Source organism: Anopheles stephensi, chromosome 3 (assembly GCF_013141755.1).
Source record: "Anopheles stephensi strain Indian chromosome 3, UCI_ANSTEP_V1.0, whole genome shotgun sequence".
Taxonomy (NCBI): domain Eukaryota; kingdom Metazoa; phylum Arthropoda; class Insecta; order Diptera; family Culicidae; genus Anopheles; species Anopheles stephensi.
Window position 1 is genome coordinate 57,210,794 of NC_050203.1, and position 15,328 is coordinate 57,226,121.

Consider the following 15,328-nt stretch of genomic DNA (forward strand, 5'->3'; position numbering starts at 1 on the left):
TGGAATAATCTGCTTCCTTCTGCTGACGAAAGCCGCACCGGAAAGACGGCCCAGAGAAAATGAATATTTCATAATCCTTATCGTAGGGAAAGCCAAAAGTGAATGACCGGTGAAATGGAAAAGCCAAAGCTCCGAAAAAGGGATCGATCCTGACAACAGATAGAATCGGGGCGGGGCGAGGTTGATTGGGGTGTTGTGCGGTCAGTCGAACAAGATCCGGGTGTGTGTGTGTGTGTGTGTGTGAGTTTATGTGATTGCATTCGAGCCAACAAAATGTCGACTTGCGTTGTACACAGTTCATAAACACGATTGTGAGAAGAAACCGAAGAGGCCAACTTCACTCAAGACTAAACTGGAACCTCCTTCAAAACTCTTTCCTAAGAGATCCCCCAATGGTCCTGGAAAGCTCCCCCCCCCCCTCCCCCCAACAACTTTGTGGGCTACACTGTAAAAACGGACGGAAAAAAATGAACCACAACCACGCTGCCAATTCTCCGAATCTCGGATCAAATTCGCCGCTTGCATTATCATGAAACAACATCCATTTTTACAACCCGTTTCAATCCCCCACAGAAACAAACCCCCTTAAAACGGAAGACCCCACCAGAAACCAACGGTTCCAAAATCTTACCAACCCGGCGGCCGTATCCAGACGAATCGGAATTCAAGATTAAATAATCAAATGGAAAGTTATTTGCGCGATAAAATTCTTTTCTTCGTTCGAGGCCGCGAGGCAGCAACCGCAACGACAATGCTAAGCTGATGTCGCATCGACCACGAATCGAGCGCGTGGAAAGACGCCTTGCTTGGGGAGAGGGATATGCCTGGGTAGGACAGTGGAATAAAAGAGTGGGTCTATGTGGTAAGCAAATGCTCCGGAAAACCGCATGCCGCGCCACAGTGTTTGGTAGCGAAAATATACCGAGAAATATCTAGCTATCGGTGGTACAGACAAATCCAAAGTATTTTGAGGTTTGGTTTGAAGCTCCAAGGAAAAAAGAAAAGATTATTTCGGAGTTTTTAAGTTTATAAATACTTTTCCGTTGTTTTTTACATTTCGCGTACCAAGAACTCTTCAGATAAATTTGTAAAGTCTAAACCTTTTTAAATCGTGAACCCGTGAAAGGATTGACGATTTCGTAACTGTTGACCGCTAACTTATTGAATCGCATCACAAATGGATGCACGGAACGTGATTAAATTGCACGCTGACATCGTGGGAGAACCCCTTCGTATAGCAGCACCGAAAAGCAACGACCAAAATGCTCTGCCAACTCCACACCCCGTCAGTGCCGTTCGCGGAGCAGTGCTTTTGATTCATCTTTTTCCACCTTCTGCATTTGGCGGCACACTACTCACCTGATTGTTCGGGAAGGTACCGTCCTTATCGATTGCATTCACCTGTGTCACTTTCGTACCGATCGGTTCACCCTCGAGCACGGTTTCCTGTTCACGTTCGGTAAACAGCGGTATTTCGTCGTTTACATCCTCTAATTGTATGTAAACAGTCGCTTCCGATGCAAGTTGCTGGGCTCCGTTGTTCTGCGAGCGCCGACGACGAGGAAAAATGGCAATGATGAGAACCCCGCCGAGTGATACACCGATGATGATGATGATGATTATGTTGAATGTTGAGGTTGTTTTAATATTGTTTTTTCGTTGTTGTTGTGATCCCCCCCGGTGCACACACAGCACCAGCACCGACCAAGCATGAAAAGAAGCAAAGAAAACAAAATGTTAGCAAACGGAGTCAGATTGTCAGTCGGCCATGAAGGCAGCCCGAAGAAATGAAGGATGAAGCAAAATGAGCATTAATTTGATGATGTTCGACATAAATTTTAAATTTTACACCGTTCCACCCCACGCGGCCGTACGTCCCTGTGGTGTACCTGTGTGACTCCTACCGGCGTCCTACGTACATGGCAAACAAATACGGCGGAGGTCCGCCTATGCCGGCGAAGGTGAATGGAAGCTCACTTATGGTTTTTCGTTGACGGTTGTATGCAAATTTTTGGCGCATATTCGTACCTGCTGTTTGTGATGAGAATAATAAGACAATGCTGCGTCCGTAATCTTTTTCATACACAGTGCAATGCGAGTGAACTTCCAATCATATTATTTGTTGGGAAGGTTTTTGTTGTGCTGCCTGTCTGACAGAGACGCCACACGCAACTCTGTCTGGAATTTAATCGCTTCTAATGTGGTACGGTGATGGGTTGGTTAACGGCAGCAATCACATTTATTCATTGTGGAGCTTTGGATCCTTCCAAAGTTCGTGGTAGGACTGTTTGGAGAAAATGGTACTTAAATTCGAAATTACTTGCAATCATCTTTATGAGTTCATTGCAGAGTTTTATGCATGCAACGGATGCGTGTGCATAATGTTTATTGTTTGGTTCATGTTAAATGCAGAACCAATGGACAAGATAGCTTTTCTTTTTTGGGACTTATACTTTGTAGACTTTGCATCCACATTTAAAAATGGAGTAGAATTCCTGAAACGTCAGGAGATATTAGAAACACTAGTGATAGATTTAGGACTAACTCTTCAGGACTATCCAGATATGGGTAAATCAAGTCAAGCAGGTCAAAAATGTAAGGCGCAGATCTCTTGATCCTAAGAAGAAGAAGTAAAAGTAATAGATTACTTTAACTTGACCCTAACCGATAACCTTCGCTGCAAGAGTTTTCTTCCAAACACCGCGAAATAAGCATCGGAGATTGTCATCTATCTTCCCTACAATCTGCTTCTACCCCACGGACAGCTCGCCATAAATACATTAAAGAACTTTGGCAACCGTTTTTGTTTTATGAACGTCATAACGAAAAATATTTCCCCACCGGTCACACACACACACCCAAGACACCTCAGCTCTCGACACCCCATTATGGTTGTGCCCGGTACTGCACACGTGTATGTGTTTCTGTGTGCGCGCAGCGGTGTATAAAGGCCAAAAACTTTCGCAATCACCAAACAGCACGCGATACCGCGCGTACATTCCAAACAATTTGATCCTATTAAAACTGCCATCAAAAGTGTTTGAAGCTTTTAATCGTCCTTTAAGAACGGTTTCACCCCGAAACCGCACTGCCCCCCGTTGGAACTTTCCTTGGACGCTGGCGCGGTCCTACAATTGAAACAAAGACATAACTTTTTCGCTTTTTCAGCTTCGGTACGTTGTTTGCCTGCGACGAGAATGGAGGCGCCTGGTGGCTTTTAAAATCGATCATTTCGCTCATTTTTACGAACTCGATTCCGTGCACGACTCGGGCGTCCATTTACTATCAATCATGGCAATTGCATCCGAAGCTTCCTGCTGCCCGCCCTCCAGTAGGCGATAAACCTTTTGCCTTCGAGAGCGAAAGGAATCCTCGGTACGGTGGAGAAAGAAATTAAATTACGTTTCTTCCAGCGGGAGACACTAACGAACGGTTGTAAGAAAAATCTCCGTTCACGGCGTAAAAGCAAACTGCTTACTATTTAGTGCTGGTTTGCTGCCAGCCATTTGCAACTATTCAAGATTTCCAGCCTTTCAGATTCTCGCGCTGGAACTTTGTCCTCATTTTGCAACCCTCAGCAAAACTACTCGGGTGACGGCGACCGCCACACGCACCGGAAACACTGCAACAGGGTTGCACCACCGATACAAAATGATACAGAGATAAACAAGTTAAGTAATCATCCCTTTGGTTAACATGATTTCGCTACACCGCCGAAGGGAAATTGTAAGCTCCGTGTCTTACAAGACATTTGCTCCTTCGCATTCCGAAGGCTCTCCTACTGCTCCAACCAATCTTCCGTTTGTTTCTCCGCCCGTGACAGATCACGGAACCAAACATCGATGCAAACGGTAGATATTACACAAAAACGCCTCCAGTGTCCTCAGCTCTAGCTGTTGTGCCATAAACTAGTATGCCCGTCTAGACGAGGGCTCGTAAGAAATTCAACTTCACCCATATCTCGGCCCAACAACTGCCCAAGGCATACACACGCTCATACTTTCTCCCTGCACATTATGCTTCCTCACTCGCACACGGTTCACTGCATAATCGCAGATGACCCAGTTCCGACCGGAAGCATAATCTATCATCGAACCAACCCGGCTGCTCTGCATACTAGCCACGGCGAGAGCTTAGCGCCCGGCTAAAAGAAGGGCGTTGGATGATGGTGTTCTTACATTGTCACGCTTTTGCTTAGTACGCTTGAAGCAGCAACGAAGACGCGACAAATAACACTGAAAAGATTGCACTTTCCTTGCGAACATTAATACCGCTACTCTAATGACCATCAGCATCATCAGCGGTGCTAACGGTAAGCAACGCGAGCAAGCACAGAGAGAGTGAGCGCTCACCAATTTATCGCATAATTTTGTCCTTTATTATAATAAAAGATCGTTTTGCTGGCAAAAATGGCCAATCATTTTTAATGCCATTATCTTAGCCCTGGCTCACAGCTAGTCGGAACCTTCGCTTGGTAAGACCCACGTAATGTAGAGACTGGCTAAGGAGTTTGCTTTATTTGTCTTTCCTATGATTTAGTTGCTTTGAAAAACGCATTTACTATCCGCGCACCATCTTTACAGGGACGCCATCTTTAGCGTGATGCACTTGTTACCTCAGGAAAAGGCGATAATGTGAACCTCGCGCTAGTGTGACAAGCGAAAGCGACTTCGAACAGTGTCATAAAAAAAAACAATATTAACTCTGTATTATATTCAAACTCTTTGTTCCCCGACACTGTCACTATCTGGGACGAATTCGTCTGTAATGAATCGGATTAAGACACCTTTCATTCGTTGTAGAATAATTTCTCCAGCAATGAGTATTTCAATAATCCTGCCGAAAAAGACAATTTAGTAGCACGGTGGCCCGTAAGCCGCTTAACTATGCCACATAATTATTCTCGCAGCAAAATCCTTCCGTCTATTACAGCCAAGGTGGTGCTCGGTGCGCACCGAAAAGAACAAAACCGAAAAAACTCACGAAAATGGAACGAAAAAAAAAGTGGAACACCGAAAAGGGAAAAACACACACAGCCTCGGTTGGCGAAACAAGACGAGCTCATTAGGTACATTCTGTGCTTCTGGTTACACGAGTCCCAATTAGAGCTATCTCCCTGCTGCTGACACAATTCTTATTCACAAATGCAAAGCGTGGGTCTGCAGCAGTGCGCCACACCGAAACTTCACCCTGTTTGTGACGATAAATGGAAGCTTAAATTTTGTTTCAAATTTCTCTTCTATTGTTCCGATTACATGCAAACTTCAAGGCACGTCCAGGAACCGTGTATCTAGCAGCGATTGTGTCATTTTATTTATTCTCGTTTCGAAAACCGTTTGCCCCCGAAACCAAAGCAGCGTTTTCTCTGTGTGCCACAAAATTAACACTTTCGGTCGTGTGGGGACTGCATCAAAGCATTTCTTTCCCTGGTGCCCAAATGTATCAAATCCCCACAGCCGTTTGATACGGCCATTCCATACGGTTTGGTCTCGACTGGCTTTGCCGTATCCCTTCACGGAAGAGAATCCCATATTATCGCGGCAGCATCATCATCCTCATCAACGCCTAGCTTCTCTAGAAGGGGCATACCATACTCTCACTCAGCTGTGCATCGGTTGTATGGTGTGCTGCTGGTCGGTTTGCCCTATCTACACCAACTATTTCTCTCGCAAGCTCTCTTTCCATCTCTCTCTCTCTCTCTCTCTCTCTCTCTCTCTCTCTCTCTTTGGTTCAGTACTCTACAGTTTTCCATTTCCCGGCCAAAGCTGTGGAGATAAATAGATTATAGCTTCCGGAATATCTATGTCGCCCGATTTCGTATTAATTTATGAAAATGTAATTTATATGCAAATTTTCCACCCCATTCCCACGCCCACTGCGCACAGTCGTGACAAAAGTGCATTCAATGGATTATTATTAGATTGCATTAGATGGAAAATAGACAGGTGCGGCTGGCTTGCTCACTCGCTCGCTCGTGCTGATGCATATTGTGTTCGCCCTCCCACTCGCCACAATCGAAATGCATGGCGGGCGTTAAGATGGGTGCGTGTCTCTCTGGAAGGTTGCCACAACACGGTTCTGACCGCACACACTCACACTCACACACACACAGACATCCGTGGCGGAACCACAATAAGTAGAGATCGTGGTTTACCTCCAATTCTCACGCGCCAGTGGTGAAGATAATCCACTTGACGACAACCCATTGATGAGGCTAGGCTTATGGTTGGAACCCGGAAGGGGGTTTCAAATCATCAGCCAGCTAATTCCGCCAAGGGTTGCCCTCTGTGGGCACGATGTTTGCGAATGGTAGCTCATGGTTTGTGAACGGCGAAAAACGAAAATAACACACAAATCGGTTCAGTATAATGCACTTGGTGTTGAGCTTAAAGCGACTGAACAACGTACAATAGAGCCAGAGCGACAGAAAAACGACATCATGGACGTCGCGTCAGACGTACATCATGGAACGGACAACAAAGGAAAGTTCACCCCGGTCCAAAAATTACAATTTTGTAATAAGCTTGTTTGCGCATTGAACTTTAAGTAATTTAGATTTCTCATGCTCGTCGGTGCTCTGGGTAAGCTACTTTGCCCAAAGTTACACACACACGCCACGTACCGCTGCAAGCTGCCGATTAGAGTGGAAGGAAAAATTGTTTGTGTCGTGTCAGGCATAGTTGAACTGCACGAGGGCGAACATTTTCCAGCACCTTTCCTGCAGGAATGCTGCAAACCACAACCGTCCGGAGCGATTCTTACCGCTTTGATGGAAAGATAAAGTACTTCTCATCATCATAATCACCACACCTTCCGTAGACCAGGAGACTACCGTCGGTAGGACAGCATTGGAACGGCACGGGAAAGGCGTGGGGACGGTGTGGAATATTTCTTCCGACCTGACGACTAGCCGTTTCCACCGTGATCCACCGAGAAATGCGCCGGTAATGGATCTTTGTTTTACGCCCGCCCTGCACCGCGTGACCGAGGGAGGTCGGACCCGAGTAAGATTGGAAACTGTAACGTCACCCAACCACACAGGTGTTCATAATTTGCTGCTTCATTCATCAAGGCACTGGAGGTAGCATGAGACATGGTACGGTACGGTTGGAGTATGTGCATGCAATGGAGGTTAATGGAACACCTTCACCGCCGGTTAGTGCAGTGACATTTACGGTTGCAGTGCAGTACCTTGATTTTTGCTATTTGTACCGGGAATGTTTCATACATTTCCCCGGAGGAAATATTTTGCCAGGTTTAATAAATGAGCCTTGTGGTATGCACCAAGGAAACATCGAAATGTTTCAGTAAGGTTCCAAATGCTTTGGAATTTGTTTAAAGAGCACACAGAAACCAGTAATAGTTCCTGGTGAATTTCATGGATGAGTCCTTGATGACTTCGGCTAAAAGATGATTTTTAAAGATTCTTCTCATTTCTAGCACACGACAGGCATTATCGACCTCGTAAAACAAGTTTAAAAAGCTTTAGTTTTGTGAGATTGAAGAGTGTAGATGGATTATAGAGACTTTGACTCATAAGGCTTCATTTGTCTCTTTATCGAGCATCTACCCGTATCTTGATTTGCTTGAAGAATATCTTATTCTTGCTACGATAGGTAGTATTGCTACCAGGATGTATGAAGAGCTAGCAGCGGCGTAGCAATGAAACATCAAATCTCGTTCAACAAAACTGACTGAAGTCGCTTTAAAGCCTAATAATGCTCTTCTTCCTTGGCACTACAACCTCGAAAGGTCTTGGACTGCCATTTCTGGCTCTGTGACTTGTTTTGGCAGCTTTTCCGTAGCTAAATAGTCAATCCTGCCTTAGGGGAAGGCGGTACCGTTGTGAAGATCGGCGCCGTTATTGCCTCGGCCACCGAACCGCCCCATTAGCTCCAGAGCCTGATAGCCTATTAGTCTGAACTTCAAGCATTTTCAAACTATTGGAAATAAAATATTTATTTTCACTTGCAATGCTAAAGGTGTTTACTTCACTTTCTGAATGCTCTTTGCGACTATTTGTCTACTTTCAACTAATAAAACCACAGCATCTCCACTCGAGAGGGTTAGTGAAATAGATAACAATTCATGCTCATCTTGCTTTGTCCTTTATGTTCCTACCACAAGTTCACTGCCGCATTTTCCACCCGCTGTAAACAACTGGAAATTATTTTCCCCACAAGTTTCCATCACACTTTTCGCGGAAAAACGCGGTTCCTTGCTGTGTGGCATGTTTTGGAGGGGCAAAATGCAAGCACTCGGGGTTACTCTGCCATTGTTTTGTCACTTTATATGCTTCTTCAGGGGAAACATTCGTACCCTATCATATGTTCGTGTGTACGAGATATATCGCTTCTATTTCAGTGCCATTTGGTTTGTGCCATCCGCGTGACCCCCACCCTCCCTTTCAGATGTCGTTGCGGTGAGCAGATTTTTATGTTTTGTACCACAACATGTTCTCCCGCCCCGTATGACATCTTCCACACTTTAAAACTCAATTCCAGGGTCACCGTGCTTGGCCTTTTTTTTGTCGGTTTGCACTGAAGCAAACAGCACTGTTTATCGTATGTTTCTATTGCTCTCTCAGGAAGAAAAAGGAAAAAAAACGCGTGGTCGCTGAAAAGTTTTAGCAGCATACTGAAACGACATCCCCAAACAACCTGCACGCGCACGGCACACAACGGGCAGCGCTTCACTGTGCAAATTCGCTGCTAATGGAGTAACTTTTCATAGAATACCACAAATCAATTTTGTAAAATTACTCCCCAGCGACATCAACATCGACCGCAAATATTTGCCTCCGTCAGGCTTTTAGCTGTGCAGCACACTTTGCAAACAAGCCATCCGTACATGGGATGCGCGTGCACACCTCTCCACATACGCGTTGTTACAACAGAGTCAACCGCCCGCAGTGAACTTTAAAATTGCCCGTAAGAAAAGTGACATCCCCCGCACACAAACAACGCACTCTTTACATTGCGTGGCTAATCAAAACTTAAACCCAACAACGGTGGCAAATTAATGGCAACTTTGCGCTGGTTAATTTATATCCCAGGCCATGGGCGTCGATCGTCGTCGATCAGCTGCTGGTGTGGAACGAAAACGGTTGCTTCCAATAAAAACCACCGATTCGATGCCATTGCCAGCAACAGTTTCACGCATTCCGCCAGTTTCAATAGCATCTGAGTGAGACAATACGATTTGTTTATTAATCGCAAACGGATTTAATGCCACATTAATCTTTGTGCACTCTCTCGCCTGTGACTTTGGCCAAGAGTTGCAACCACATTGTCGCACACTTTGTCTGGGAAAGTCTTAACCCAGGCGGGAGGAGGATTGTGATACAGATTTCCCCCAAAAACTCTTCCCCTCCAATAAAACGAAAACGCTATCTTTCCATTTCAACCGAAGCGCACGCTGGTCTCCATTTTTCATTCCACAAGAGGCAGGCAATATGATTCTGTACTCGCTTGATTGGTTCCGCTTTTTTATCGCCCGACTCCGGGGTTTTTTTTTGTTCTGGGTGGAAGTTTTTTCCGCCTAAAATCATTTTCAGCCGAGCGTGGCTTTTCTTATTATGATTGTGTGTTGCCACTTTACCCAATCACTTCCGCCAAATTGATGGTGAAGAAGGGGCGATAAGCATGCTTCATCATGTTTGCCTTTTGCACGAGGTGCGTGTGCCTTTTTACCTTGTTTGTTTTGTTGTTGGTGCCCTTTTTGCTTGCTTCCAAACGGACACAAAAACATAAATCTGTTTCACGCTTGTGAACTCATTTTAATAAATTATACCCACCCCCAAAATAATACACAAGCCAAATGCATATTTATAGCGTGAAAGTTTCGTAATTAATATTCAATTTATTTCCCAAACCGCAAAACACGCAACGTTCGACGAGGGGCCGCAACAGTGTCGGCGATGGCAGTCACACGCACACGCAGAGAAAATCGGTGTATCTTTTCGCATGGCAAGGAGCGATTATCGGAAAGGGGCGTTTTCATTGGAGAATTTAAAATAAAGCGCACACAATCATTGGCTGAAACGGTGATGGTTTATAGTGCGTTCAATTTGGAATCCAATTTTCTGCTCAAGCACCTACTACGGTTAGCACAGCAACTCTCCGTTAAGCGTACTGGAAACGTATTGGAAAATTTGGCGGAAAAATCATTTACTTCCGGTTGTCTAACAGCACCAGTGATAGCAGAAAGCATCACATTTGTTCCATCTCTCCTTCTTTTCTCCTTCAATTCTTCAACTCGGTTTAGCAACGTTTCATCCGTTCAGATTCGATGTTTATCGAGCGCATAAAGCATAAAAAGCCAACACCGACGAAAAACGTTGAGCGATTGTTATTAAAACAAACTAATTATCTTATCTGCCACGCAACCAAACAAAAAAACCGTCGACAAAAGCATGGAATGTAGGCGAGTGCGAAAAAAGAAACGAATAAAAAATCAAATAGAAAATATCGCTTCATTTAAGCTGCACCAAGTGCTTGCACACAGCTGTACCGCCCAAAAGTTGGGGCGAAAAATCGACCGTCTGTCTGCAGCAAAATTTAACGCTAACGACATCCGTTATAGCTTGCAACCCCCGCGCTACATATCTGCAGCCCTAATTAAAAGTTTCGGCACAAATCCATGCCCGGTACAGATGGAACCGATATTTCTGTAGCTGCTGAAGATGAAAAGTACTGGCAACAACTAAGAAAAAACGAAAAGCGAATGGAAAAAAAATCCAAGACGAACGGACGAACTTTTTCCTGCATAAGCTACTGGCATCGCTACGATTTTCCAGCTCTCTCTCTCTCGCATCAATTTCGGGCGAAAGAAAGCAGGACCCGGCGGGACGCACAACTTGAATCGTTCATACTCCTCACGAATTAAACACGTCTTTATCGAAGAACTTTCCGTACTTTCGCCTTGCTGTGATGGTCTGGCCACCTTTCATGCTCGTGAATTGCTGCTACTACTCAACCCACGCCAAATCAACTTCAGCGGAAACGATCATTCTCCGGTCGGTCGGGCGAATCCGGATCAAAAAAAAAGAAAAGCGGGCGTAGTGGGGTCGAAGAAAAACTCCAAAGATCTTGACACTATTTTCAACCCGGAGCATTAAGTTGTGTACTTCAGTTCGTCAGCGATGGGAAGGACGAAAATCGCCACCGGTAGATAAGTGAGATGGGTGTGGAAATGATTTTTAGTCGATATGAAGCGAGAAGCTTCGCGTTTCCCATTTGCCGATCACATGCGTCCGGTAGACTAGGCCGGAACAACTATCGCGTAGGTTCAGTTTATGGTTCAAGCGTGGCTCAAGAATAGCACTAGAACCGATAGCCGGTCGGTTCAGCAAAAACGCAAGTGTAGCGCCTCTATTCAACCCAAAATAGACTTCTGTATGGGAGGCAACAAAAAAAATCTACCTTCAAAAGTTGACTCTATTCCCCATTCAGCTTGTTTGCTCGGTGGGGGAAAAAAAACTTGCCGCTCTCAATTCTAGAGATCGCGAGGCGATTTTCACAAGCGAACAAAAATTCGCAGGATACTCATTGATTTCGTTTTTTTTGGGTTAGGTTGGTCCTACCACAAACTACGGCAAATTGAGAATACCGAGTGCCCTGTATGTGATGCCCGAAAAACGCTCCGGGGGATATTTTTTGGAGGTTTTTTTTCTTCTTCATCGTCGGGAGCGAACTCAGTTGTGGGTGCCGGGGACAAATGCCAAACAAAAACTGCTTCTAACATGCACCCGAAAGTGCAATTCTAGCTCTTCTTCGTCCTTCGCGGCATCCAAGCAGGAGGCACAATGGCGACATCCGTCCAATCTGCCACATCCGGGTTCTTCAAACCATCTTCTGCCACGAGTGCTCTTCTGCACCCCATTCTTCGCATCGGTCGTAAAAGTGGAAACTAGGCCTTGAAACCCATTCGAGCGCATTTGCGAACCCGAATGCGCGAATCCGCTTACGGAACGCGGGATGCGGGAAAATTTTCAACTAGGCACGTTTCAACCATTGCGTTTCCTTGATTCTAGCCAGCTTTTTGTTGGATGTAGTTGGAAGATGGAAAATTTTGCGCTTATTTCCAAATAAATTCATTTTAAGCACTCCACACAAAATATTTCGTCCAGCGCAAACCTGATTCGAGCACCAGCCAAATACATCCAGTTACAACTTGGTTCACTTGCGCAGCTTTTTTTGATGCTAAGAAAGAGAGCTCAGCGTATAAAAAAAAGGGAACTTGTAAATTCACACCAAATTTCAAATGGCATCGTCTAAACCTACTTCACTTTGTTAGCATTACCCTTGAAAAGGCATCATCCCGGGAAGAAGGTAACAGCAGTTTGGCAGCATTGGCTTCCGTATTGAGTTTTGCTCGCCGAAAGGACAAGCCTCACCATCCACCAAAAAACATGCCTCCTCCTCCCCAAACAATGAGCAATGCGCGAAAAGGGAAAAATCTGTAACATAAAGCGCCCTAACCCTACAGCACACTTTCCCCGCCAACCAATCTTCACTTGCTTGAACTTACTTTTCTTACTCGGTGCACAAGATCTAGCCAAAAGGCGAGACCTTTATCTCGGCACTTGCCTGCGTGAAACGAAAGTGGGAAAGCAGCCAAAAAGTTAATTTATTCAAATTCAAAGTTTTGACTTGCCGTTTTTCATCTTGCTGCTCGCGCTCGAATAGGCCCAGCCAGCGAGCCAGCGTTAAACTTTTCCTCCAGCTCTCACATTCCTTAGACCTTCGCGGACCGTACCGAAATGTGATAACGAGGATCATCCTCCGGAACGCACACGTTTTTCGAACAAGTTAGATGCCATTTTCATTCATAACGCGCACAGTTGCAGAAGAAACTTTCTAGCGCGGGATTTTTATTTTCCTACCGTTTTTTTTTGCTCGTTTACTAGCGCGATGAGTGGATGAGCGATTATGATAGGTGGGCGAGATTATTCGCGAACCAGCTGATACGCGTGGATCGATGCTGACGCGAAAATGATCGCGTTCGATAATGATGGTCGGGGGAGCGAAAATAATTACGTGACGTTTGGAATGTGTTTGGTGGGCAGGATATTCGTTCGTTACGCTTTACTTGTGCCGTCTAGGAGTTATTGGGTGTTACGCTTTAAATTACGCACTGTACTGAAGTTTTCGCTTATTTTTACATATTGAAAAGGTACAGAATCAAGTGAAAATTTTAAAATTCTACACTGTTTCCAAGAGGCGGCATTTCCGCTTGAATTACTGATTGTCTTTATTCCTAGAAACTAAACAAAAAAAAACCCGAACACTGTCCAATGATCACAACAGCTGGGAGGGGAAACGTTTTTAACGAGAAACTGCTAATGGTGCCCTGCTATGGAAACATGGAAACTGTTGAAGGTTAACGATGCGAAATGTCAGGTATGATTCTACATAAACCGATGATTAAGCACCCGTATCGAATTGCTAATAAATGGTTAATTATTACTTTCACAATCGCCCAGTAAAGAAATTATGTCGGACATCATAACAAAATTAGCTCGATTTAATACAGAGAGAAGCTTGCGGATCACTTACCTCAACACGAACGGTTAAGTTGTACTCTTTGATCGTTTCAAAGTCCAGCGGATGATTCACCTTGATGTCGGCCCACGTATCACCATTGTCCGGTCTTTGCTGAAGATAGAACGTATGCAGCTTGTTCGTTTGGGCGGTCGAACCGGGCATAAGCCGGTAAAACACCGTCGGATTACCCTCGATTCCCGAGCTGTACCATTTTCGTACACCATTTTAGTGATAATGAAATTGAAGGAAAAAAATATGTTAACAGGGTGTTCTTCAATTGCCGGTGCCTACTAACAGCACTACTTAAAGTTAAATATCTACCATTACAAGTTAGTATTGTTAAAGTAAAACCGACAAACAAACAAAAAAAAAACCAAACCCAAACACAACAAAAGTACATCTTGCCGTAAATAAAAATCAAACACACAACTAACACGAAAAGAGAACCCGCTGCTACCGGGAGGTGGTTTCGCATCCACTCTTTTTTCCCTGCCCCAGATACGTTTCGCCGAATCAAAAACATCCTTTCAACCAGCCCCGTGTGCGCACGGATCCTTCCACGAAATAGATCTTTTTTTCCACCGGTTCCAATTAGCGAAGGTACCATTAAAATAAGCATGAAGCTACTCCACGTCAACTAGGCAAGCGGGCGCGCACCGGTGGAGCTAGCGTACCGGGCGTTTTGTGTTTCGTTTTGGGAAAACGCCGAGTCTAGGGTTTCTATTATCCGGCGCAGAGACTCCGCCGAGTGACAAAAATTAAGGTAAAGAAGTGCTTTTCTATTTTCTATTCCATGATAGACTTCTGAACAGATATAGAGAAAAAAAACACGGATAGACGTAACGAAGAGATGCTTCGACAGGGGGCATGGTTGATGAATGTCCTGCGAAAACGTGCTCCCGTAATCCTGCCCCGGGAACAAAAGTAAAAAAAAACCGAAAAAAATCAACCACGCTTCTTCGAACTTTGTATCTGGAGAAACGAAAGGATTATAACGGCTACCGTACTATAGTTTGTAGCAGACCACACAAAAGTTTGCTTTCCATGTGAGTTATTGTACCTTGTTTAATAGTAATTAGTTTAAAAATAATATTTCACATTCTTCACTTGACACAAACTGACACAAAAATTCAAACTCGCAGTTTGGCTAAGCGCTTGTGTTATACGAATTTTTCTTAACAGTTTTAATAAAAAACACATGAACCCCCAAATAAATCAGCTCGACGAAATCTGGCCGTTTAACCTTTTCCCTAAGCCAAAAGCCTGTAAATCAAATATGTGATGATAAGCGTTCTGCATGATGGAAAAAATGCTCTCTCACTAAAGTGTGCCGTACTGCTGCTCTTGGTCGAAATTCCTTCACCCATAGCCGTGCATAGCCATCCTTATAAACCCCAGAGCAAAGAGTGTCCCCCAAAGCTGCCTGCGCAGTGGAAGCAACATCACCAGAAGTATGCGAGTGACAAAAAGCACCGTAAGCTGCCTCTTAAAGATATGGGGCTATAAACGGGCGCGCTCAACACAATAAGCCGTTCTTTGGGGGAAGGGAAAAAATGCCCTAAACGAACCGCTTCCAAAAAACACAAAAACTCCCAAATATATTCTCGCAAGAAATATACACACAACTTACAAAAACGCTTCTACTTTGGCTACACAGCCAGTCCGGAAGAAACAGGCTTCTTCCGCTATGCAGCAAACGAAAGAAACCAACAAAAAAACAAGCACCGGAAAGGCAGACAGCATGTCTCGCAGATTTACCACCACGCCATGTGACGTGTAAA

General features: G+C 44.7%; 1 protein-coding gene across 16 annotated transcripts in view; it reads right to left on the reverse strand.

The window, feature by feature from the left end:
- LOC118509260 (neural-cadherin) overlaps nt 1-15,328 on the reverse strand; it is a 234,516-nt gene that overhangs the window by 139,535 nt on the left and 79,653 nt on the right. For all 16 annotated transcript variants that reach the window (XR_004905852.1, XM_036049609.1, XM_036049607.1 and 13 more), the window contains 2 exons: nt 13,560-13,749; nt 1,360-1,542 (listed from right to left, as the gene is read on the reverse strand). Coding sequence is in view for 15 of the 16 variants with exons in the window: in XM_036049609.1 (XP_035905502.1) it covers nt 1,360-1,542; nt 13,560-13,749 (373 nt within the window). In the remaining variant the exon portion in view is untranslated. The remainder of the gene's footprint in view (nt 1-1,359; nt 1,543-13,559; nt 13,750-15,328) is intronic.